Source organism: Rhinopithecus roxellana, chromosome 4 (assembly GCF_007565055.1).
Source record: "Rhinopithecus roxellana isolate Shanxi Qingling chromosome 4, ASM756505v1, whole genome shotgun sequence".
NCBI classification, from domain to species: domain Eukaryota; kingdom Metazoa; phylum Chordata; class Mammalia; order Primates; family Cercopithecidae; genus Rhinopithecus; species Rhinopithecus roxellana.
In genome coordinates this window covers 82,240,191-82,264,236 of record NC_044552.1, presented here as the reverse complement: position 1 = coordinate 82,264,236, position 24,046 = coordinate 82,240,191, and the positions used below count along the sequence as shown (strand labels likewise).

Here is a 24,046-nt window from a genome sequence, read left to right as displayed (position 1 = left end):
GAATTGTTTGGGGAAGATTTAGCAACAGTGACTTGTGGCTAGGTTGGGTTGGGTTGGCTCTAGCAGATGAACCTCAGTTTGAAAGAAAGAAAAGTAAATTTCTGTATTTGGAACCTGGAAAATGTCTCTAGCACTAGGTTCATTCGTCAAGCATAGCATGATCATATGAGGTATTTCCCCTTAATTTTTCTTCAGTATTCATGACATAATCTATAACATAAAGTGATATAATTCTTTTCTCTTTTCCAAAGGATTTTTTTTCTCCCTACCCTCCTCCATCCCTTTCTCGTTATCCTTTAAAGCAGTGTCTTCTCTCAGTTTAACTTCGGAGAATTTGGGGTGGAGGTAGGGAGGGGTAATTAAATTTTTAAAATCAATTAACACTGTCATACTTTTGGAAATGTATGATTTTAGGCAGCTGGATTCGATTCTTCTTGTCCCACCACACACATTAATAGTAGTATTTATTAGAAAACATATAACTTTGTAATATCCTAAGGATTACAGCTGAAATTTCCCTGAGAATAAACATTCCACCATTTTGAAACTTAAATTTTCAGTCATTTAGAGGAGAGATGTATTTCAGAATTGCTTGTTGGCTTTTTTCCCCATCCCTGGTGAAGAAGGGGTGGTATGAATCTTGCTCTACCATCTAGCCACTTTGAGAGCCTTTTTCCGGAGAAACTGCTACATAAATAACAAACAAGTTTTTTTATGAATGCTTGAACAGTTCAGCCTATGTTTTAGTCACTGTTTTTCTCCTAGAAAATACTCTGAAGAACACAGTAGAACATTTTCAATAGGAGCTAGTAGAAATATGCCTCAAATCATAGTCAAAGCTTAGGTTATGTCTATAATTTTTCTGTTTTTCACTGACATGCTTTATACAATACTATACAAAAATGTTAGGGCCCAGGCTCAAAACCTGAGAGATATCTAACTGGCCTTATGTTCACTTTGCTTGGTATTACATTGGTCTTTTGTGTCATAAATATTAGTTTAAAATATTCACAGTTTGGATTAATTTTAAGTCCCTTTGAGTAAGGCTGTATATTTTTAGATATTTTAGTGTGAATCAAACAGACACTGCAATATGTAAATGAAGGTCTGAGAAAACACACGTGTCATGATTATGACTAACACCTTTCTCAGTGATAATCTGTTTACATGGAGATAGAGCATCAATGATAGCTCGTGAATAAATGAAATAAATAGCAACTATAGAGCAATGAGAATTTCCACTCGTTTATAATGAGCTGTTTTTCTGCTCAAGCTGTGTATTTTTCTCTATACATTATCTAAAGCTTATTTTACAAGCTCTTAATGCATATTTTTTGACTGAGGAGGACAACACAGCTGGACGTTTAGTTCCCTGAGCTGGTTTTTGTACATCTCAAAAGAAGACATGACCAGGGTTTGAAGTAGTAGATTAACCTTGTCGATGGAACCAACCTGTATGCCTGGTTTGCTGCAGCGTGGCAGTTTGCCAAATAGGCTCTGTTTTGGAGCTCATCTTAAAACTTGTTCTTCTCTGACTGATAACCAAAGACATAATCACAACAGACACTGGTCTTATTCCTTGAAGCAACATTAAAAGTTGGTGTGGCTTCATGCTAAAATGTACAAACAAGTTTAGCTTTTACTATTAGCGTAAAAGCCACACTTTAATTTATAATGTTCATCTCATATCTTCAGAAAATGTGGCACATTTAGAGAGTCTGTTCTCATTTCCAGCCTCCAGAATTATAGTGATATGACACTCGAATTACCAAGTTAACAAGAATGCTTATGCCATTAGTTTATAAGATGTTAATTGTCGTATCTTCCTAATATGGTAAGGCCATATTGATGATGAGTGTTAAAAAAACTAGCTTATGTAAATATGAGTTCAACCTGAGTTCAGTCCTTCATAGTATTTATATAAATTTAAATTGTTTTGAAATGTGATGAAATGTAGTTGATCATAAAAACATTCACGTAAAGACATTCACAGCTAAAATCAAAGTATGGTGACTAAATATTCACTTCAGAATTAGAGATCTTTGACTATCTGAGTGCAGACGGTTATACAGATATTTTTTCTATTTTTGTTGTGTACATGACTTTGTTTTTAAAATTATAACAAATTTGACTTAATGTTGAATGAGGCTAAGTTGATACAAATGTTTGGAAAAAAATGGTATGTATAGAATTTATTGCAAGGTGCCATTGCATTTTCTAACAGCATAGTAGAATAATGATATACTACTGTACTACTGGAATAATGGGATAATGCCTTCAGCAAAGAGCAGCAGACGCCATTTAGGACCAGTTAACTAATGCAACAGCGCATTTTGTTAATGAGCCAAGTTGCTGGGTTTGGTATCTTTAGGGGCTGGGATAATTAATGCAACTTTGTTCCGTCCCCACTAAATCCCCAATTTCAATCAACTGTCTTGTAAATGTCTTGCAAATTCACATGGTTCATTGCAATCCACAGTATGTTCCCCATAAACAATGAGTCAGTAGTGAAATATAGACACTGTGACAACACACTTTATGTTTTTAAGATTGATTAATTTATATTTCATAATACTAACTTTATACAGTTCCAAAAATTAACAACGTATAAAAAAAAGTATTTAGTGAAGTTTCTCTCCCATCCCTGCCTCCTATCTGCCTAATTTCCTTTCTCCTTCCCACTAGGTAATCCATACTATTCTTTTCTTACATATCCTTATAAGCAATTCTATATAAGGATACATGAATATGTATTTTTTCTACATCCTTTTAAAAATGAATCATATTGTTCTTTAGCAAGTGTTCTGGAACTTGCCTTTTTCAGTGAACAGTATGACATGGAGACCATTCCAAAGAGCTTCCTGGCTATTTCTTCACAGCTGCATAGTGTTCTATTCTGTGGAAGTTCTGTAATGTATTTAACCTTTTAATGGACATAGATTGTTTCCAACCTTCTGCTATTATAGCAGGGCCACAGTGAACAACATTGTAGGTATTTCATTTTTGTATAAAATAGCAGCATACACTCCATCTCTATCTCTATGATAAATTCCTAGAAGTAGAACTGCTGGGTAAAAAATTTGGATAGCTATTGTCAAATTACCCTCCAATGTGATTGTCCAAATTTATACTCTTATCAGCTATTCATAACAGTGCATTTTTCACAGACTCGCTAGTATATGTTTAATTGAACTTTGGAATTTTTGCCGATCTTATAGGTTAAAATAGCATCCTTTTTTTTTTTTTTTTTTTAACAATTTACATTTATTTTGTTCTGAGAGTGAAGTCAGGGAATTTTTCATATTTAAGAGCCATTTTTACTTCCTTTTATTGACATGCCTGCTCATGTATTTTGGTTATTTATTTATTTATTTTTTTGCTGTTACGTTGTTGACCTTTTTGTATTTATTTTAGGAACTTTTCATATTTTGCATCCTAATAAAAAGGCCAATCTGAGGTCATAATTCTCCCTTGTTATCTTTTGATTCTTAACTTACATTTAAATACTTGATCCATTAGTATTTTATCCTGGAATAGGGTGTGAGGTATAGATCTAACTTTTCTTTACTCAATTCTTCCAATTCCATTTACTGAATTGTTCCACTTTTTCCCACTTTAAGACACCACCTTCATTATAAACCCAAATCCTGTATGTATTTGGGCCTACTTTTTGGGCTTTCTATTCTGTTTCACTGGTCTGTGTATTCAGAGACCAATACCACACATTTTAGTTGATTTAATATCTGGTCAAAATAATTCCCTTCATGTTGCTTTTCTTTATGGAGTTTTTGTGGCTTACTCTGGCTTATGTGTTTTCTATACAAACTTCAGGATCTTCTTTTCTGATAAAAAATGGGTTTGTATTTTTATTAAGATCATGATGAAAATTCAGCTTGGGGAGAACTGGCAACATTTTATGATGATGTCATATCTATTTAAGAATGATTTTCAAGTCTTCTGGTGTCCTTTAGAAATGTTAAACCTTTTGTCATGTTGGACTTGCCTATTTCTGATTAGTTTTATTCATCGTTGTTTAATATTTTAATTGTTATTATAAATGGTGTCTTCTTTACTATGTCTTATTACTGGTTGTGTTAATATATATAAAATTATAATTTCAATATATTAATTTTGTACCCTGCTAGTTGACTGAATGCTACTGTTTGTAGTAGTTTTTGAGTTAACTTTCTAGAGTTTTAAGATATATATTCATATCTCCTGAAAATAGAGATAGTTTTAATTCCTCAAACCAAATGTTATATAATAGTGATAAAGTAGGTGTCTTTATATTGTTCTGATTGTAATGGAACTAATTCTTGTGTTTTCCATTATGCGTTAGCTAACTTTTGGGTTAAGATAGATTTATTTTTCATGTTTAGGAAGTGGCCATTGGTTCTTATTTTATTGAATGTTTTATCAAGAATACATGTTCAATGAAGTCAAATGTCATTGCAGTATCTGTGAATATAATAATTTGATTTCCCCCCCTTAGATCTATTAATAGGATGAACTTGATTTTTGCCTTGCTGCATACTCACTACAATCTAGTTTATGGCAATTTCATGACTTTTTGGTTTCTGAATTTTAGATTTGCTTAAAGTTTAAAGATACGGAAGTTTATTTTTATAGATATGTAGAAAAATAACATTTCTTTAATGTAATGCAGGTGACTTGGGAGAAAAGGGGGAGCGTGGCCCTCCAGGAAGAGGTCCCAAAGGTTTGCCTGGAGCTGTAGGTCTCCCAGGTAAGTGAGCTGTATAGCTGAGAGGAGGAGGTAGCCAAATTGGTAGCAAGTCGACAGCCTGAATTGAATAAACTTTTAAAATAATTGTTATTTGATCACTTAAGCATATTAATTATTCAGAATGGCTAGCATAGATTTTTCAAGACCAGCTTTAGTAAAGAATGATCTGTAAATCATATCTGTATTCTTTGTCAGAAAATAGGTATCAGGACTTGAAATACTAATTTCCTTAAATAGATGCTTCAAGAAAAATAGCGTCAAGGTCCAGGCACGATGCACTTGTTATAAAATTCTAAATACATTGGATCCTATCTATTTCTAAAGCAGGTGATAGTTTCCTGTTTTTTTTTTTAATCTAAAATGCCAGAGCAGTAGGAAAATTAACCAGTTTTTAATCTCTTGCACAAGAAGTAACCAAAATTTTATTTTAAAAGCCTCCCTTTCAAACACTCTCCAAAACCCCACATCCACAAAAAAAAAAAAAAAAAAGAAAGAAAGAAAGAAATAAATAAAGAAAGAAAATACAAAACTGAACATTCCTACTCATAACCACTAAGAGCCACACGCAAGCCACACATCACAGCTGCGTCAACTGAGGTGACAGGGTAGCCCCTGTGTGAAGGGCCCAGAGTCTTTCACTAGGCCTTCTGTTCTCTTTATACACTGGCTACCCTGTCACCAGAGTCCAGGCTGGAACACACTCATCCCTTGAGAAATGACTTACAAGCCCAATCACAGAGGCAGCATAGCAGGGCCAAAAGCCAGTTCAGTTTAAGGGCATGAATGATGCTCAACTTTCCAGCAAACGCTCTCTTATTATGACGAGACAGTGGCTTAGGAAGGCTCCCAAAGCCCTAGGGGTCTGTTGCTGAGGAGAATTGAGATGATACTTGCTTCCACAATGGTTTGGGAAAACTTGGTCTAGGGAAGTTTAGGAAAAGAAATTACAATTTTCGAATTCTGCCGGAGGCTGATGTATTTAATCACAGCTATAATTGTAGCCAAAAACATCATTGCTTTCCAATTATCCATTTCATTGCTTCTGGGGATTGCGTTCTCATTAAAAATTTTTTTTAAAAAAAACATGAATGTGTGGAGATAACTCAAACACTGCCTTTCTAAAACTGATTCATGGGCTCGTCAAAATGTTTTCACAAATTGATAAATTTTTATAATTGGAAATGGAAGATTTATGATTAGAAATGAAGGGAAAATCTGGCTTAAATGGGATTTAGAGAAGATTTTAATATGTGGTAAAGCTTGGATTCATTGATTGGTGTTTAGAGGAGAGGAAAAGGAAATAGAATTTACTAAAGGTGCTTGTCTCTGTCACCAGTGGTAGGAATAGGAAGTTTTGAGGCTAATATCATATTATCATCACAATTTACTTAACTATCTATATATTTATGAGATAGCCTTATAACTTCTTTTCTCGTTTTATTGACAAATCACTTAACAGTTCTTGAACCAGTGACTTGCACTATTGGCAACATTTTCCTTTATTGAAAATGTATTCTGGTTTCTAGGGATTCTTACTTTGAAAAAAACCTGTTGGTAAGCCACATTTTCAATGTAAGGATGAGAAGATGGAGGAAGATCAGCTCCATGTGTGCTGTGTCCCAGACTGTCAGGAGCACATTATCTCCCATCTGCAGTAAACCTTTTTCAGGAGCCAGGTTGATGGGGGCGCAAACGGGGCGCCCAGCCACAGGGGCTTCCCTGATTGCTTTTTAGAACATCAGACCATCCACGTGTGAGCAAATTGTGAGGCAGGACAAGATCATTATCTGCAGCCCTCCCTGGGATCGCTTATAAACAAAATGATTAATTTCAGCTGATCTTGGCTTTGATCTTAAATCTGAATTGTTAAAACATTTTGTGCACTCCCTTTTCCAGGGGACTCTTAATACCTGTCCTTTCTGTTTTCATTTTCCTTTCTTCCTTTGGTCGGTCCTTGCCCCTCCTTTCCTAGGATCACCTCCAAAATCGTCGCCCTCCTCTGATCTCTCCCCTCCTCTCACTTTGCTCTCTCCCCATCAGCTCTGATTGTCTCCCATCCTTCTCACCTCCCAGCTTACTCTTCTTTCTTGATTTCCTTGTTATGGTTACTTATATCTCAACCTCGGTAGCCTTCCTTTTTTGGACTTTTTGCAACCTTTTAATTGAGAGGATATCTGACATTGTTTAGTGAAAAATCTGAGTTCCAGATTATTTTTCAGGAATATAGGCTAACTTTCAAAAGCACAGACGCCAGAGAAGAGGGGTCTGCTGCTGGGTCGTTTTCTGCGCTTTGGCGCAGTGGCCTCGTGCAGCACACAGGTGAAAGCACCAGCTGAGGGCTTGGGTTTCAAGGTCGGCCCATGTTCTCTTGTTGACACCATGCATATGCTCAAGTCAGTCAAGTTCCTGACAAGAGCTTTTTGGGTCATTCCTCCCTTAAAGCTAGTACCTGAAAGTGGGCTGTTTGAAGAGTGGCTTCTACAATTCAGACATCCCAGGTTCACATTTGACTCTGCCACTAACTAACTTTATGACATTGGGCATGTTACTTAATTTCTCTGCACCTCAGTTCTCCCATTTACAAAACAGTGATAAGAAGGACACCTCTCTGATAGTGTATTTCTGAGAAATAAAGAAACTTAATCCATGTAAATTGCTTAAGACAGTTCCTGGCTACAGTAGGTGCTCAAGAAATGTTGGCTGTTGGTACTATTATTAATATAGCAAGTCCACTTTTTGCTTTTTAAGGTGGATCAAGGAGAGCTGAGGGCAAAGCTGGACCCCAGTTCAGCCCTTGCAGCTTTTTTCTCTTGCTCTTGATCAGCAGTAATATATTACTTTTCTCTAAATCAGCACCACCCCGATGCCTCAGACCTTCTCTCCATGAAAGTCTACTTCAACTCCAAATCACAAATGCAAAGTACTGGGTAGCAGTACATCATTTCACTACTTAATTGTCCACTGAGGCTAGACTGCTTTTTATTTCTTGGTAGAGCTTGAATGTGTCTAGGAATGTGATTTCTGATCTCTTGCAAACATATTATTAATAGGACTTTAAGGCCTGAGGGACCTTCAACCAGCTTCTGTGCAGGGATTTGTCTGGAACCTTCTAGATAAATACACATCTTACCTAAAAGAAAGAACCTAAAAAAAAAAAAAAAAAGAAAGAACCTGCAGAACAGCATATTCTGTAACCTTCTTTGTTGTTTCTATTGTTGGATTTGGGGCTCAAATCCTCCTGAATAAAAAAAAAAGATAGTTGGATCATTCTTTGTGCTAAGGCATTTAACATATTTTTTTACGATGTAACTAATATCATTTTCTATCAGTTGTTAGAGTTCCTGTATTCTTTCTGAACAGTTTTAATTCCCTGTCTCCCCTCTCCAATGTTCTATCTCTGTTCAGTGTTAAGTATTGCATGCCCTGTAGAGACATAATGCTACATTGCTTGTTATGGAACACAGGTTATTATTATAACCATTACATTGATGATTATTTTGGCTACAGTGCTTTGTTGTTTAAAAAGTACACATACACAATCTAGTTTGTTTCTCACAGCCAGGAGTAGGCTGGGCAAATAATTAAGAAGTGCAGACATGGAGCCAGGCTGCCAGGGGCTTATGCACTGTTCTTTTACCTCGAAGTGCTTCAGTTTCCTCTTTTGTGAATGGAAATCACCATGCCTACCTTGTATTTAGAGCATATATGCACATGTTAATACATGTAAAGCTCTTAGAACAGTGCCTGGCATATGGCAAACAGACACTCTGCAAATTTAACTGTTATTATTATTGTTGCTTCCTTTTTCATAATGTATTTGAGAAAATATACTCTTAAATTCATATCCTGACAAAAGTCTCTCAGGTAATAACAGGACATATTCATGCTTCCTGAGTCTGTGTTCACAAAGTGGACAGAATGATTGGCTGACTGTCCAATCATATGATTAGTTTTTCTTTGCAACCTAGACATGTGAATTGGGCATGTCCCATAACTGCTGGGTGTCTTGCTTCTTTCTCTGACTCTCTTGCAGAGCTACGTGGATCACATTAGCAATCCCTGGAACTTTAGTCTCCCCTACCTTCAGTTTTGTGCCACAGGTCAGCCAGTGTTATTGCTTGGTTGGTTGTCTTATAGACCTCTCTCTGTTTGCTGTCACCAAACTTGCCCATTTGGGACTAGTTCCTCATCACTCTGAGAATTTTAAAGGAACATATTTATTAACAATAATGAGTCCTGATTTCCTCTTTGTGCACTCACTAGGGCAAAACATAAATGACAAATCATTTGAATGTGAACACCAGGAAGGTGACTTGTGAGCTGAGATTGAGCTGAGATGCTTTTTGCCTCTTGGACATGGAAGTTATAGCTGGCTTTGTGCAGGGCTATAGTAGGTTATAAGAATATTTGTTTTTCTTGTGCAAAGTCTGCAGAAAGGTGAGCTTTGCTTGAGACTATGGAGTGGAAAAATACACATGCACACATTCAGTTCTGGGCTAAGTTTTTCGGTACCTAATTATTCAATTTCCATTGCTGCAGCGGTTTTATTTGGTTGCTGGGCCTTACATAAACCAATTTACAATTCCTTAAACATATACTGCTTTGTCAAATACCACAACATTAAGCTCAAGAAATGTAAGAAAGTCCTGGTACATAAAAAAGTCTACATAACCAGTGGATTAATTATGAAATACCCTATTTAATGTGAAAATTATTCACTTTATTTGATTTTATTTTTTTACTGTATACACAGTCCCTTTTATTCCATAGCATGTATTAGGTAAGGGGCTGCCTCCAGAATGAGCCAGCCAGGATTGGCTTCCATCAGTGAAACTTGACTACCCTCTAGTGGTTTTATAGAGAATGATATAGATACTCATTTCTTAAATAAATAATAATAATAATAAAACATGAAATGTTTGGCAATAACATTTCTAAATATTTTATTTTAATTGACATATCATAGTTACACATATTTATGGGATATGTAGTGATGTTTCAATGGAAATATTATATAATGACCAGATTAGGGTAATTAGTCTATCCATCATCTCAAACATTTATCATTTCTTTGTATTGGGAACATTCAACATTTTTATAGGTCCTTGACATTTCAGAAAACCATGTAATCATTAGGCAGTTAGTGTAAGCATCACACACATGAGGCAAGCAGAGCAGAATAACACTTGAGATCCACGCTTTCTCTTTCTAAAGAGTTACAAAGCAGTTGGTAGATATTCATTAATGGAGCTGCTGGACTAACCATTTATGCCCATATTGTGAACAGTTATTATGAGTCAGCTTCACTTTTTGAGTGATGTGGACTGTGGACATAGTGACACCCAACTGAGGCTCCCACATAGTTCAGAACATCCATGAGAGCAAAGGCCCTGGATCAGGACTCTCCAGAGCCTGACAATCTGCTATGTTAAGGCTGTTTTTTTCTCTGGTATTTCTACAGGGCAAAACTTCAGAAAAATATCTTAGTTTCTTGTGATCATTAGAGCTCTACAAAAATCAATACTGCTCTTTGTTTTTGTGCCTCTCTCTACTTCCTGGTCAACTCGGGCTCAAGGAATTAAAAACAAACAAACAAAACAATGACAATACACACACACACCCTGCCACACACCTCCACACCCTTCCACAGAGTTAAAAAATCAATAGGTGGGAAAATGCAGTTAGATTAGTACAGTGGCTAAGGGTCTTCATTTCTAGCTATATGACTATGGACAATTATTTGATCTTTCTAACTCTCAGTTTATACTTGAGAAAAATGGGCTCAATAATGAGCATAGTGTATGGCACATGGAAACGAGAAAGCATTCTCATTACACGTTGGCGATGATGATGATGACATCATCCAAAGCTCCCAAGGGTAAATTGCTGCATTTGGCAAAGGCAGAATTGGATGAGATGCACGTTTCATAAAATAAATCAAGGGTAGACAGGATGGCTTCGGCAACTGTTCCCTCAGAGGATAAGCAGAAATTTGGAATAAACTCAGCAAGGTAAAAAAGAAAAAGAAAAACTTCTCCTGGAGTGTGTTGATGGGGAACCAAACGTGAAAATCTAAAAAGCTATCCTTCTGCTTTTTAATATTGTTTGTGTATTAGAGAGTGAATTCTCTTAAACTTAAGGTTTTTGGTTGGCTCTACAAATGTTGAAAAAATTGAATTGGTTGCTAACATTTAAACATTGGGAGATATTTATTTAAAATCCCAGCTTCCTGGCTTCTCTTGAAAATTATCAGAAGTTCTGGCAACACTGGCCTGTATTCCCCGATGGCAGCTGTTAGCTGGAGAAGAGCTGCTGCCTGCATCCACTTTCCATCTCACCACAGGCCTCACTCCTCCCTTTGGTCTCCCCAACACTTATGTGGAATATTAGTGGCCAAATTTCATTGCATTTGTACTTTACGTTTCCATCTCATAAAAACAGTGGGGGAATTTCTTAATCCAGGCTCATTTCTTTATAACATCAGGGATCAGCAAACTTTATTTGTGAAGGATCAGATTATTTGGCTATGGGCACCGTATTGCAGCTACTCAACTCTGCCCTGGTATGCCAAAGCAGCCACAGACAATATGTAAACAAATGACCATGGTTGTGTTCTAATAAAACTATTTACAAAAACAGGATTTAGCTCATGAGCTGAAGTTTGCCCACCCCTGGTCTAAATGGCCATCCCAGCCCCTGTGCTCATTTGGTTTTCTACCTCTTCTCTGAGCATTTCCCTCTCCTAAACTTGATTTGATTTAAAGGCACACCTGGTGTGTCTCAGTGGGGGCATTCCTACTGATAAGGTGCATGAAAATCAGATTTAGATCTGGCTCATCTTTTAAACCTTAAAAAAACCAACTTCACCTTTAACTGCATCTGGTGTTAAGGATCTTAACAGGTGCTGCTGAAGGCATCGTTCTGCTACAGCTTTATCTACAGATGCTGGGGATTAGGGAGACGCTTTCTCAGGGGCCTCATCATGAAAAGGAAACACATAATGGTTTGCTTCATACTAACTAGGTATAGTTGAATGAAAGTGTATGGGGTAAATTAGGGAAAATGACTTATATCTCTGTTTATCTATAGCTTCGAGATGGATAATTATTCAAAGATAATTATTCCCCCTTAAAACTTATTAATATATTGCCCTATGACATTGCTTTGTGTGGATCGAAGTGTATGCAGCAGAGGAAGAATGAGATGTTATGTAAAATGAGATCTCTGACCTACCTTCTTTCTAAAAGTATGTGAGATATATGTAATAAGACCACTGAATAAGACCATATTACTATAGTAAGACCAACAAAAGACATGTAATAAGACTACTCAAATAGAAAAAGAAAAGTAAAAACCACAGAGAAAGAAGGAAAGTAACCAAATATAAGCAAATATGTAGTTGAGCATGTAGATTTGGCTTCCAGCTTTTTGGCTGAAAGACCAAGTTAAGATGGCTGAGATGGAATGAGGATCCCTATATTATTTTGGCATACACAGTTTGTTTTACACGATTTCTCATCACCACTTTTGCAATAATTGTGTGAAAGTGCTGCTGGTGCATTGCGGTAAACATTCAGCAGATATTCCTCTTTGTTATGGGGTGCTGTGCCTCAGAGAGTGTGCCCCATTGAGGGCAACATACAACCCTTAAACATGACAAAAGGAAGACAAGCAAGAAATGTCCCCCAAAGAACCTGCTATGGCAAAGTTCATGTTGGGGTCACTCTTCATGAGAAAAATAGCATGAAATTTTGTAGGGCACATGGCACAGCCTTCTAAAAGACATTAATCAATATCTCAATAATTATAATAATAGCCCCTATTTATCAGGTGCTTTCAATTGTAGAATTTAATTGTTATTATTATTTTTATTTTTAAGATGAAGTCTTGTTCTGTCGCCCAGGCTGGAGTGCAGTGGTGCGATCTCGGCTCACTGCAACCTCTGCCTCCTGGGTGCAAGTAATTCTCCTGCCTCAGCCTCCCAAGTAGGTGGGACTACAGGCATACACCACCATGCCTGGCTAATTTTTTCATATTTTTAGTAGAGATGAGGTTTCACCATTTTGGCCAGGCTGGTCTCGAACTCCTGACCTCAAGTGATCCGCCCACCTTGGCCTCCCAAAGTGCTGGGATTACAGGCGTGAGCCACTGCACCTGGCCTGAATTTAATTATTAAGAAGACATTATAGCATCTTGTAGATGAAGAAACTGAGAGATTAGTGACTTGCTAATGTCACATTATTCATAAATGATAGGGCTGGAATGTAAAGCTATTTGTCTCTAAAACCTGTGTTTTTAACCACTAAACTATACTTCTCCCTGACCAGATGTTGCTCAGTTATTAGAAGTAAGGAATACTGCTTCTTGCATTCAAAAGAAATACAATGTGAGCCACAAATGTGAGTTGCATGTATGATTTTAAATCAAGTAGCCACATGAAAAAGGTAAAAATAATCAAGTGACATTAGTTTTAACAATATAGTTTACCTAACCCACTGTGTGCAAAAGATCATTTCATCATGTAATAGACACAAAACTTTTTAATGAACTATTTTACATTTTTTTGCATATGAAGTCTTTAAAATCCAGGTGTGTTTGATATTTAGTTCATCTCCATTTGGCCTCATCACATTTCAGCGCTCAATAGACACCTGTGGCTGGAGGCTACCATGGTGCACAGTGCCGCTCTACTGATGGAAATGTGGGTTAGAGACACTAAGGTCTCTTTCTACTTTTTATTTCCATGAAAACCCAAGTCCAAGGAAGGGATCTTATTATCATCATCATCATCTTCATCACCAATCATCACCATCATCATCCATCGTTTCCAAAAGCATTTGTTAAGCCCCTTATCTGAGCACTGCTGCGCTGTGAGGGTCCAGTGCCCTCTGCCAGTTTGCATTGATGAGGATTCTCCTCCTCACATGTGCAATCTTCTGTGTGTTTCAGGTGACCCAGGCCCTGCCAGCTATGGGAGAAATGGCCGAGACGGTGAACGAGGCCCCCCCGGGGTGGCAGGAATTCCTGGCGTGCCTGGACCCCCGGGACCTCCTGGGCTTCCCGGTTTCTGTGAGCCAGCCTCCTGCACCATGCAGGCTGGTCAGCGAGCATTTAGCAAAGGGCCTGACCCGTGAAAGGCTTAGTGCTGCATGACTCTCTGCATGAACCACGCCTGGAGAAGGAGCTTGGGGGAGAAACACCACCCAAAGCTGGGGCAAAGATGATTACTGTCAGCATGATTAAAATATATTACCTTCAGCATGATTACGGAAGTCCTACTTGACAATCACATTTAGAAGAATGGTGCTATTCAGTAAGTTCTCTTTCCTTTCCCTTGGAGGAAAGACAGCAGAGTCATCAGTTAAAAAAAAAAAAAAAAAAAAAAAGAAAACCAAACACGTCCCTTGAATAAATTTATACTCCTGTTCCCAGGATCTTGAGCTTTAGTGTGCTATACCTATGTGTCTTATCGCGGGCCACTGTGCCAATAAACAAAAACAACTGTTTGGTTTACCTCAGTTGCAGTAATTATTTTCATTTAGATGTTGTTCTCAGATTACTGTTTCAGTTAGATAGAGGATTACTAGACTAGTTATGAAAAAAACCCCACTACATTCAATAGAATTGGTGCTTAAAATCCCATCGATGTGCTGTCTCTGGAGTAAGAAAGGGCTACATCGCCCAAAATGATTTCCTTATGTCACGTATTGGTTTTCTTCTCCAGCCTGAATTTTGTTGAACTGTATGTACTGTACCCCAAACCTGTTAGTATTTTGACTGCTTCTATGTGAAAGCAAAGAAATAATTTTAATACTCTGGCATTCATAAATTTTATTGATGAGATTATTTATTTTAAAGGTTTGAGGTAACATCTCTGGTTGTACCAAAGAAGAAATAAATATGGTTTCTTAATCTCTTGCATGTTTTCTTATAGATAATCATGTTCAATGAAAAGAAGTCACTGAGCTTATTTAGATACATTAAACATTACTTAACTACTGGTTCTATAGGTGTATGTTTATAATATTAGTGTTTTTTCTACATAGAGTAATTAAAAAAGCTGTTCCACAGAGGGTGTTACCCTGTGACAGATGTGTGTGTGTGTGTGTGTGTGTGTGTTTTAGTGTGTATAGGGAGAGCTTCATGGACCTTTTTGAAATGTTAATTCCCTAGAAAGATGTGCAGCTGCATATGCATCTATATTTTTGTATAGTAGTTCAGAGATTTCGTGGACTCTTTTAAGTCTAGCCTTGCTTTATTTCTAGGTTAAGAACCACTGAGTTCATTCCAGTGGTTTGTTAGCTCCCTCCTACTCAGAACTTTATTGCAAACATGATTTATGTTTCACCATTTTTTGTAAATTTTATTAAGGCAGCTCAGCTAAAGCACTGTATTCTTAACAAGTATTTCCTGACCACTTAAGCACTTTATTATTATTTATGTAATCATATTGACTTGCTGTTTCATTAACATCTACTTAACTATCCAACAGACTTAATATATTCATTTTATATCACAGAGCCTATGAGTAACCTGTGCTGGGGCATAGAACAATAGCTTAACATAGTATCTTTAGTTTATGGAACTAAATTCTGTCAAGTCAAAGGAGAGTGAGCCCTAATATAATACTTATATATTTTTTTCTCATGTGTACTTTTATACATTTAAAAATTCTAGTCCTAGTTGTTTGGTTAAATCAATCATTATGTAATCTGTATTTGGATTTCTTTAAAACTGCTTACAGCATCTAGTTTTATGCTTCTAGCATGAATTTTGCTTAAGAAGATTATTTGCCATATAGATCAGTGCTATTTACATAGACTGAAAGAATGTTCTTTCCCTTTTTTCAACCATGATTTTTGAAAATAAAGGTCTCTGTTATAGCTCCATAAAACAATACAAAAAAAGGCAAACTTTTTCAGGAGCTGTGACACATAATGAAATAAATGGATAGAAATTATCCTTTCACCAAAGTGCTTTTATTTTAAATACAGTGACATAATCAAATACAATAAAAGAAAAATTAGATAATCAAACGTTTCTAAGTTTTATAATAGTCATAAGACAATTAAAAAAATAAAATGTCAACAGTTCACTCAGCTGTTTTACAAACCTGGTTATGTAAAGGTTGTACAACAAGCTCCACAGATACAGTCAGCAACATTGGAAACAACCACTTAGAAACAGATGATGCAAAACTACCACATTCCAAATGGCAGGAATGATTCGTTATAAATTTCAGTTAAGTGAAGTAGTTTACAGAAGCAGAAGATACTTGACTTAGAAATTGTAAGGAAAAGCCCCCAGCAAATTCTCTCCATGAAAGAGAGTTGATAAATGTTGAATCTGACCAAGTATGTCTCTCTAGCAAAACAGAAATCTCAAATCCTCTCTGAGATATTTTTGAAAGTTGGACTTAGTGGCAACTAGAGCACTCACTGAGAGAGAAGAGTGTAAATAAATAAAGTTGGTTCGAACCTGGCATGTTAATTAAGGGCAAATGATTCCTGATTTATTTCTAGCCAGTGCTTCTATGGCAGTATGATATGATTTTCAACCCAAATGGCCGGGCGTGGTGGCTCAAGCCTGTAATCCCAGCACTTTGGGAGGCCGAGACGGACGGATCACGAGGTCAGGAGATCGAGACCATCCTGGCTAATACGGTGAAACCCCATCTCTACTAAAAAAAAACTACAAAAAACTAGCCGGGAGAGGTGGCGGCGCCTGTAGTCCCAGCTACCCGGGAGGCTGAGGCAGGAGAATGGCGTGAACCTGGGAGGCGGAGCTTGCAGTGAGCTGAGATCCAGCCACAGCACTCCAGCCTGGGTGACAGAGCGAGACTCCGTCTCAAAAAAAAAAAAAAAAAAAAAAAAAAAACCCAAATATCTGACATGTTGGTTAAGAACTATGCAAATCACTTCCTAGGCTGATTGAGCACATAAATTCGCTGGCATGGTTTTGGGTAATTGGCTTCTGCACAGCAGAAGAGTATGAATGAGCAGTCATATCAGGATAGGTGATTGATTTTATTATTTAGATACTTTGTATTTCAAGCTGACTGAACCAAGATTGTTGTTCTTAAACATCATTAGTAAAATCTGATTTGCCACCTGAAATAAGCTTAATATAAATTCCTGCTTTAGAAGATCACCTGTATTGTATTTTTAAAAGTTTTTGGTGATTATAGTGTTTCTGAGATATAGTCTCTGAGTTTAAAAGTAAACCAAGGCCGGGCATGGTGGCTCACACCTGTAATCCCAACACTTTGAAAGGCCAAGGTGGGAGGATAGCTTGAACCCAGGAGTTCCAGACCAGCCTGGGCAAGATGGTGAGTCTCCCGTCTCTACAAAAATAAAAACAAATTAAAACATTAGCCAGGCATGGTAGTGAGCGCCTGAAGTCCCAATTACTTGGGAGGCTGAGGTTGGAGGATCGCTTGAGACCAGGAATTTGAAGCCATGGTTAGCTATGATCATGCCACTGCACTCTAGCCTGGGCGACAGAACAAGACCCTGTCTCTAAAAAAAACTAAGTAAATCAACATAGGTGGAAAACCAATAGAAATACTGATTTCCAAATATCAAGAAAATTACTTTAAAATATTGCTGGTAGCCTGACAAAAGGAGTGAAAACTCAGTATTAAGGAAAAAATACTAGCAAACTTTGCTGTTTATAGAGGGGTGACTGACATAAATGATTTTAATTATCTTTTTTAAAAAGAATACTTGTGTTCAATAAATATAGGTCAAGTCCTTTTGTACAAAGTAAAATAAATACTTTTCAATTGTGCAGTCTTCTTTAGTGAGTTGTGATCCAGGACATGACAGTATGAAGTACCTATGACTGAGGAACTATTAAATCAAAATGGGCTGACTGTAGTAATGCCTGCCTGTAAATACACATGCTCAAGTGCTCTTTGAATGATCAACGAGAGGAAGTGTAACATATTTGATTGATCTGGCTATCAGGAAGAGGATGCTGCTAACTGAAAATTACTTTTAGTTTTAATAAATGGCAATTCATGCTAACTCTCTGCTTAACATGCCTTCACAAATTACTCTTGACTCCACGATATCAAAACATAGCTGGAGAAAGAACAAGTGAGGGAAACTGTCTCCAACAAACTACTTCTCTTTCTGAGATATATTTGAAATTCCATTTTGTCTCTAAGTTGAAAATATGTGTGTGAAAATACAACAATATTCTTTAGAGCACCTAGTTAATTTATCCAAAGGGGGCCTGAAGATAGGAATAGTTAAGAACTATGTAAGTTATTACCCGGTATAAGTAAACATATAAATCCTCTGGCACGTTTTGATGTAATTAATTTCCGTTAAGAAAACCTGCTATGTATTTAACTACTTATTGCCTATTGCCTTATCACTCATGGTGTAAAAGCTTCTATGGATGAGAAAAGTTAATTGTGTTATTTCTTATCTCCCTCAGGGACCTCTATAGCAAAAAGTCTCACATGATTTTAGTGAGGTGATCACTCTGGGGGACAAAAGTCCCAAAGGACTGCCTGTTTTCTGGCTTTTGTTTCTGTTTATAATTCTCATCTGAAATAATTAGACTAGGGTTTTTATGAACTAGGCTTTTATGAACCCAGGGAGATGGGTGACAAACTTGATTATTTCAAGCTGAGCTTGAAAGCTTATTCATGTGACAAAGAAAACTATAATGATGGTATAAACATGAACCCTGCAATAGACCAATTAAGGTTCCTTGGACACCTGTGGGGCTCATGGTTAGCCAAGAGTGCTTCTGGAGCACCCCCATGGTTGACACCAAACAGAACGGACTGAAGTGTGGAGCTTCAGCCATGGCAAGTGATGAAGAGTAGATATGGCCTTAATAATTGCACCTTAGATTTCCTTGACATAGGGTCAGATCCTTTATTGCTGAGACAGGTGACAAGTTCATTATGCATAATGAACACGTAGGAATCAAGACCTCAAAGCATTACGCCCATGTGGGATTTTGAATAAAACTAGTGCCATTGCACTTAACATGAGTATATTCAATTAAACCTTAAAGAGTTTGATGAGGTAAGATAGAGAACAAACAAAATGGGGGAAAACACACCCTAAATGTTATTTAAAAATAAATAGTTGTAAAATATGTCCAATACAACCTGAATTTAAAGACATTAATGCGCTGAGAAACATTTATCCCCAAAATGTACTTTACATAACACAATAAAATAAAAAGTTGTAAAATAGCCAGCATCTTTACTTACACCCAGAAGCTTAGTATGGTCACACAATACACACATTTCTGATGAACTTAAATCTTATTTACCCCCTCATTTAGTGAAGCCTCCCACTTTATTAGTATTCACTTTTGACAAATTCATGAAGCAAATAAGTAACTCCTCCAGTTGTACCACATCACTCGCTACTGGATCTGAACTTGCAATTTTTTTTTCCACTTAGATTTCCTTAGACTTAGCTTTGGTCTTATACGCTTGTCTTATCTTTTAGGCAAAGTTTTGTTGTGCTGGGTCTACTTGTCTAGATGAGTTTTCTCTGTGTTCACTTGGTTTTTCATCCAATTTAACCAAATTGATCAGTTACTCTAGCATGATTTTGTTGAGTAAAACGTTTGAATTTTAGCTCCAGGTATGCCACACAATAAAAATGATGACACTCATTTGTCCTATTGTCTGAGACTTTTAGTAGTTGAACAAATTTAACATAATTAATGCTACCTTTACCAGCCAACTAATAAATCAACACTATTCAACGTTCTAAGACACTTTGAATTATGTAGGCATACAAGATACAAATTCAATTCTCTTCTGCATCTCCTCCTCTTCAAAGCCTGCATAATCTATGTGAGCAGAGATGGTACAAAAGGGGGATGGTACAAAAATGCGTCAACACTCAAGTATTAAGAAATAACGCTGGGAAACCGTGACAGTAAACACTTGTGTGTCTTCAGAAGGTAGATACAGACAAATGTGAAAAATAAGAACAAAAGCAATGGACAAATCTGCAAAACTCTTCTGAGTATCCATTAAAACAACTTCAGCAAAACACTTAACTGAGAAATTCCCAATCCCAGTGTATTATTAGTCTTAGGAAAATAAAAATGGTACTTAAAAAAAGAAACGGTGTTCCTAATTGTACTTTTGTAAATAGTGATGTAGTCTAGAAAAATATAAACATTATACAAATCTAATTGTAAAATTTTAAGTACACTGAACAATATAGAGTTCAGACATTGTGTAGTTTTATAAATTGTCTACTTCTTGTGATAAGCTAAATCTTTTTTCTTGTCTGTTGAAAGAGTATCTGTCCTGTCTAAAAGGTAGGATAATTATTTAGCTGTCTTCATATTGATCACTAAAATATGAAAGTGGTATATAAACAGTTATGAATAGTTAATCTGCATGTTAACTAAGTGTATAAGTACATACATATCCACTAAAGAAATAAAATCAAAACAGTCAACAAACCAAAGAGTACTGTGCCTGTTTCATAAAGATGCTTAATATGAGGAAAAACATAAATTAAAACAAATTAACAAAAATTACCTACAAATATTATCTACAAAAGTAAAAAAGAAAAAGTGCAAAGGCAAGAGTCTGATTTAGTTGTCCACTAAACTGTTCGCAGCCTTGTATTTCTGTTAGTTTGTTCAGTTCTTCTGAACAAATTGCTTTAAACACCATCTTGTGGACAAATGGAGGTATATCACAGGTTCCCAACAGACGAGAGAGACTGCAGAAAGGTTAATAAATCTTACCTAACTCATAAAACAGATTGATAAAAATTACTTTATAAGCCAAATATCAAATGATCATTTTCACAGACAACATATTTTAATATAATTGCTTAAGTTCTTTAAGTGACTAAAATTTTAAAGTTTAAACAATATCACGAAATAGGGAAATAAACTTATAGGGTTACTTTGATCGCAAAGTGAAAAGGTTAAAAGGTTAAAACTTGCTGTGTTTGTGTTATGGTTAGAAGTAATGGTTAATGTTTTCAGCTGGAAAGAACAATGAACAAATTCATGAATTATTCTTCTGTTTTTCTTTGGATTCCAAAGGCCATAAATATTAATTGAAGTCATACTTTAATCTTGGCATAGAAAGACTTCTATCTGGAAGTGTTTTGAGCTTGGTATAAAATATAAGATTGGAATTCAAACATACTTGTAATGGAAATCACAGTTTTAATATTAATTGTCGTCATGAGCCATAATTATTTTGTATTTAAACACGTATGTTGTTTTCTGGAGTGCAAACAAGAGATAATTCATGAAATTGAATAATTCTTCTCCCCACATCATTAACATCTATGTGGAAATAAACACGTTTTGGAATGGAATAAATTGGTACAAGGGATTTGGCAACCATTAAGTCATTTAGAGGAAAATTTCCCACCCTACTTTGGGGCCCAAATAATTTACTTTCTTTTTATTAAAGGAATTGGGCAACTGCCAAATCTCAACTTCATTTGGTGTTAAATTAGGTGGATCCAGCACTTCTTGCTGCCCTTTGTTGCATATCATGTGTACAGAGCTGAGGCAGGAAAAAGTATCTGAAGGTAAATAATAGAGTAGGGTGAGAAAGGCTTGTACCATGTACCTTGACATAACTAGAGAAACAGGCCCTGTTTCTCTAGTTATGTCAAATTTAGTCGTATTTCCCAGTTACAAAAAAATGAGTTTGTATCATTGTGACAAGTCCACTTTGTAATATGCATCACCCATCCCATCAAGTTACCTGAATAAATCCAAACCTTGAAATAAGAATTAACGAATCAAGCATTAATGTATGTAGAAAGATTTCTAAATACACAATTTGTAAGAAAGAATGCATGACATATTTCGCAGAATAAAAATGAACAGTTAATAAAACAAGAAAATGAATTGTCTTTTTATGTCTATGGAAGGAACAACTCAAAAACCAAAAAAACAAAAAAAGTTGATTACCATCAGCAAAAAAGTCCATGAAAACATTAAAATGATCAAATAAATATTTTTAAATTAGCAGAGAGGCAAAAAGAGAAACAACCTATTAATATGAAAAAATAATCTTTGAAAACATATAAAATGTTTAGCTTTATGACAAATTCAAGTAAATTAATATGAGTGGCAGATAAGTTGTAAGCGTTTAGAAATTCAACAAATTAAAAGCTCAAGATATACACATAGCACCGAATTTTAGATCTATGTACACTTTTTCGGGATAAATTACCATTTTACTAAGAAAACACATATGTATGTTCCAATTGTGTAAGTTTAAAACACAGCACCATTGTAGGTATTGCACAAGAAAGAAAATGAAAAAAAAAATGTCAAAATGCTTACAATAAATAAAATAACCTTGGAAAATAAAATAAATAAACTTGGAATTGAAATATACAGTATAATTCAATATGAAATACCTAAAATGTTGTAGGTATGCACAGCCATTGTAGACAGTACCTGACCAGCAGTTCATTAATCTATAATGAAAAACCGGTTCAAATCACGGATGCATTGGAACAAACCCTGCCTTAAATTAGGCATGTTCCTCAGACACAACTCTGTTCACAGCTTTTTCCAACTTCAGTGGGCTAGCCTTTCTAAACTCATTTTGCAGTTAACAGACAAAAGCAATCATCCCATCCTGTTTTAGCCAAATTGAAATCTGCACTGCTCCTTGAAGAGGAGTGAGTCCTGATTGCTGTGGCTGGCAGGCTCTCGCGGCATGTTCTCAAATCTGTGGGACCCACTGTCTAACTTCCTGCAACATCCTCATGCCCAGTTATTCTGGAGAATCAGTGCCTGCCAATCAACAGTTCCTCAATGAATGTACAGCTAATCAATAGAAAGACTGTTTAGTCATTCGATGATCACTGTATTTTTGTTTCTTTTCAGAGGACATGGTTTGGGAGTGGGTGTGAACTCTTTGGTCTGAGCACTAGTTGCATATTCGGTCCTATGGTTTTCCTTTGTTGAGCTGTACCCCTTGCTGCAGCTTCTGGAGAAATATAATTCTCCTTAAGAGCTTTTGGGTTTCACCTTCTTAATATGCATTTGCTGACACTACACATCCATCTTCTAGGACAAGTGAGTCCATTCGTTACGTATCCCATCCTTTGTTCTGATGGTGGCTTCTTAAAGTCTGAGGGTGATGAGGTCATAAGGATGATGGATACAAGGGCCCAAAGATCTTGCTAGGCCATTGAAGCTTTAAGAGTACCGAAGACAGCTTGGTGGCTTCACCACCAAGCACCTTGTAGGGAAAACAGCTTTCTGTTTACCAAAATGAGAAACTGAGTGAGGGGACCACAGAGTATTAGGCTTTCTTTGCAGAACTCATACACAACTGGAATTTGATACTCCCTTTTCATGCAGCACTTATTCATGCCAGTGCTGATTGCTTTGAATTGAGATCATTATACAGAATTAACAAAATCATCTCAGTAGTTGGCTATGCTGGGTGTTTGGGCTCCCTGATAAAACAGTTTCCTGCGGTTTTTCTTTTTTTTTTTTTTTGACAACATAAGTTGTAAAATGAAGTTCTTATTGCCTATTTTTCTGCATAAGTAGGATAGATGTAGATGGTACAAAAATTCTTAAGTTATAAAAAGTAGTCAAAAAACATTCAACAGGAGCAATGCACTATATCAAAAAAGTTGACAAAATGTTTAGCAATGATAGTAAATTTAAACACCAAGAAAACTTAAAAGTCTGAAACTTTAAAAATCAGAAATCAAAGGCCAACCACATGTTGATGAGTCTACAAAATGGATATCATCATCAGTCTACTAAGTCACAAGATCCAATTTCCTTTTGAAGAAGAACTAACGATAAGATTTACTTGCATATTTCATATAAAACTCTGAGTAAAAATCATAGCAATTGTAAAGCAAAACATATGGAATGAATTTGGGAAAAATCAAAAAATGCTGATTTGCAATTGCTATAGGAATAGGATTCAAATGGTTGCTTTTAATGTCTGGCTTACTCCAAAAAAAAAAAAAAAAAAAAAAAAAAAAAAAAAAAAAAAAAGCAACCCACAGATGATGAGGGTTTGATGGTATTAAGATAGCTCCAATGGCAAGGAGGTGTCACCAGGAACCAAGTCTTCTTCAGGTGTGTTCATTTCCCACCTGTCCGCTGATGGGCCTGAGACACAGGATAGAGGCAGTCTTCTGGGTTACATCTTCCACCGGGTCCTGGGGGGCCCTGGGGGCCTGGGGCACCTGGTGAACCTGGCAAACCCAGAGCTAATGACATTAAAAAAAAAAAAAACCGTCACAATGCAGATCACATATGGCCCTTCCTCTCTCCCACCCTCTA

General features: G+C 36.4%; 2 protein-coding genes across 2 annotated transcripts in view; one reads left to right on the top strand and one right to left on the bottom strand.

The window, feature by feature from the left end:
* Positions 1-14,656, top strand: part of COL9A1 (collagen type IX alpha 1 chain) — a 96,523-nt gene extending 81,867 nt beyond the window's left edge. The window contains exons 40-41 of the mRNA XM_030929603.1: positions 4,667-4,744; positions 13,694-14,656. Of these exons, the coding sequence (XP_030785463.1) occupies positions 4,667-4,744; positions 13,694-13,878 (263 nt within the window). The 3' untranslated portion in view covers positions 13,879-14,656. The remainder of the gene's footprint in view (positions 1-4,666; positions 4,745-13,693) is intronic.
* A 2,560-nt stretch (positions 14,657-17,216) lies between these two features.
* The window catches only part of COL19A1 (collagen type XIX alpha 1 chain), a 344,672-nt gene continuing 337,842 nt past the window's right edge, over positions 17,217-24,046 (bottom strand). Inside the window, exon 51 of the mRNA XM_010371596.2 lies at positions 17,217-23,973. Within this exon, the coding sequence (XP_010369898.2) occupies positions 23,846-23,973 (128 nt within the window). The 3' untranslated portion in view covers positions 17,217-23,845. The remainder of the gene's footprint in view (positions 23,974-24,046) is intronic.